This window comes from Mus caroli, chromosome 3 (assembly GCF_900094665.2).
Source record: "Mus caroli chromosome 3, CAROLI_EIJ_v1.1, whole genome shotgun sequence".
Classification (NCBI taxonomy): Eukaryota; Metazoa; Chordata; class Mammalia; order Rodentia; family Muridae; genus Mus; species Mus caroli.
In genome coordinates this window covers 138,537,755-138,539,190 of record NC_034572.1, presented here as the reverse complement: position 1 = coordinate 138,539,190, position 1,436 = coordinate 138,537,755, and the positions used below count along the sequence as shown (strand labels likewise).

The 1,436-nt window shown below is 40.7% G+C and overlaps 1 protein-coding gene across 2 annotated transcripts in view; it reads right to left on the bottom strand.

Annotated features, from left to right (window-relative positions):
- Positions 1-1,436, bottom strand: part of Col24a1 (collagen type XXIV alpha 1 chain) — a 265,128-nt gene that overhangs the window by 215,315 nt on the left and 48,377 nt on the right. For both annotated transcript variants that reach the window (XM_021158013.2, XM_021158014.2), the window contains exon 11: positions 503-556. In XM_021158013.2, coding sequence (XP_021013672.1) covers positions 503-556 — 54 coding nt within the window. The remainder of the gene's footprint in view (positions 1-502; positions 557-1,436) is intronic.

The window sequence follows — 1,436 nt, the reverse complement described above, 5'->3', positions numbered from 1 at the left end:
GTGTGTGTGTGTGTGTGTGTGTGTGTGTGTGTGTGAGAGAGAGAGAGAGAGAGAGAGAGACAGACAGAATTTGGTAAATCATGTACTATTCCCATCATTATTCTTAATTTTTCCCACTTCAATCCACTTTGAGTTTGAGTATCTATTAATTGATATCAAAAGCACCCTTCTTAATATGATCACCTTGACTTACAGTCATTTATGATCCCCAGAGAGGAAGAAATTCATCAGGTCTAGGCCTAGTAACACATAGCCTTATCTTCATATTTTAACATGTACTTTAAAAGATTAAATTTAAAAACTCTAACTGGATATGGTCATATGATATTTCCTACAAAAACTTCATTAGAATTTATAGAAGCCAAATCCTATTTCTACAGGTGATTTCTCTTAGCCTAGGCTTAATTGCTAATTCAGTACGAATTTTTTCCTGATATATGAGTTTCCCATGAGATCACCAGGAGAACGCTTCAGACATAATATTTGAAGGAAATAACCTCACCCTTTCTCCTTCAGGTCCCAGCTGTCCCACCTCTCCAGGAGAACCGATGAAACCCTTCAAGCAAGAAAACAATCTTTATATTGTCCCGTTTCACTGCTCACTCCACAAAATTCTAAGTAGAAGTGTTTAAAAATGTCATTTATCTTAATATTAAATTTAAAGATGTAAAATTATGAACAGCTTCTCCTCATGTTACTGCTTTCTGTCAAAGCATTACACATCAATCTTTTTAATTGATACAAAAGAGTCAAGTGCAACCCAAGGCACGGCAGCAACAGCAAATCAACACAGTCAAAGCCTTTCTCTCGCTGATGCTCTGGGGCAGGAAAACACATAGACCTCTTATATAAAAGGGTAGACTGTAAGAAGCACAGGCAAGCAGGCATTTCAGTGAGGGGAGGGGAGAGATGCACAGCACATAAATCTTGGTAATCAGACAGAGGCTGTGGATGTACACACCAAACCCAGCAATGACAGCTATGGGGTTGTAATTTGTAGTACACTCCATTTTCCCTCTTTTGTTTACTAAGGATGGCTCCCATTTTCCTTTAAAGGTTTAGAAGCATAAAGGGATGGCCCTGATGTGAAGCTGACTTTTTCTTCTCAGATGTGTCCTCACCCCTAACAATGATGATGATTCTCACCATCAAATCATCTCCACCTTAAACTGCTGTACATTTCTGCACCTCTTCACTCCAATGTGTCTTCTAAGGCTTTGGTGTGTTCATATATAAATGATGCTGCACTCCGTGAGTACAGCATATCCTAGCATCACTAACAGCAAGTTAAGAATGGGAAGTGCACAGCCGGGCATGGTGGCGCATGCCTTTAATCCTAGCACTCGGGAGGCAGAGGCAGGCGGATTTCTGAGTTCGAGGCCAGCCTGGTCTACAAAGTGAGGTCCAGGACAGCCAGGGCTACACAGAGAAACCCT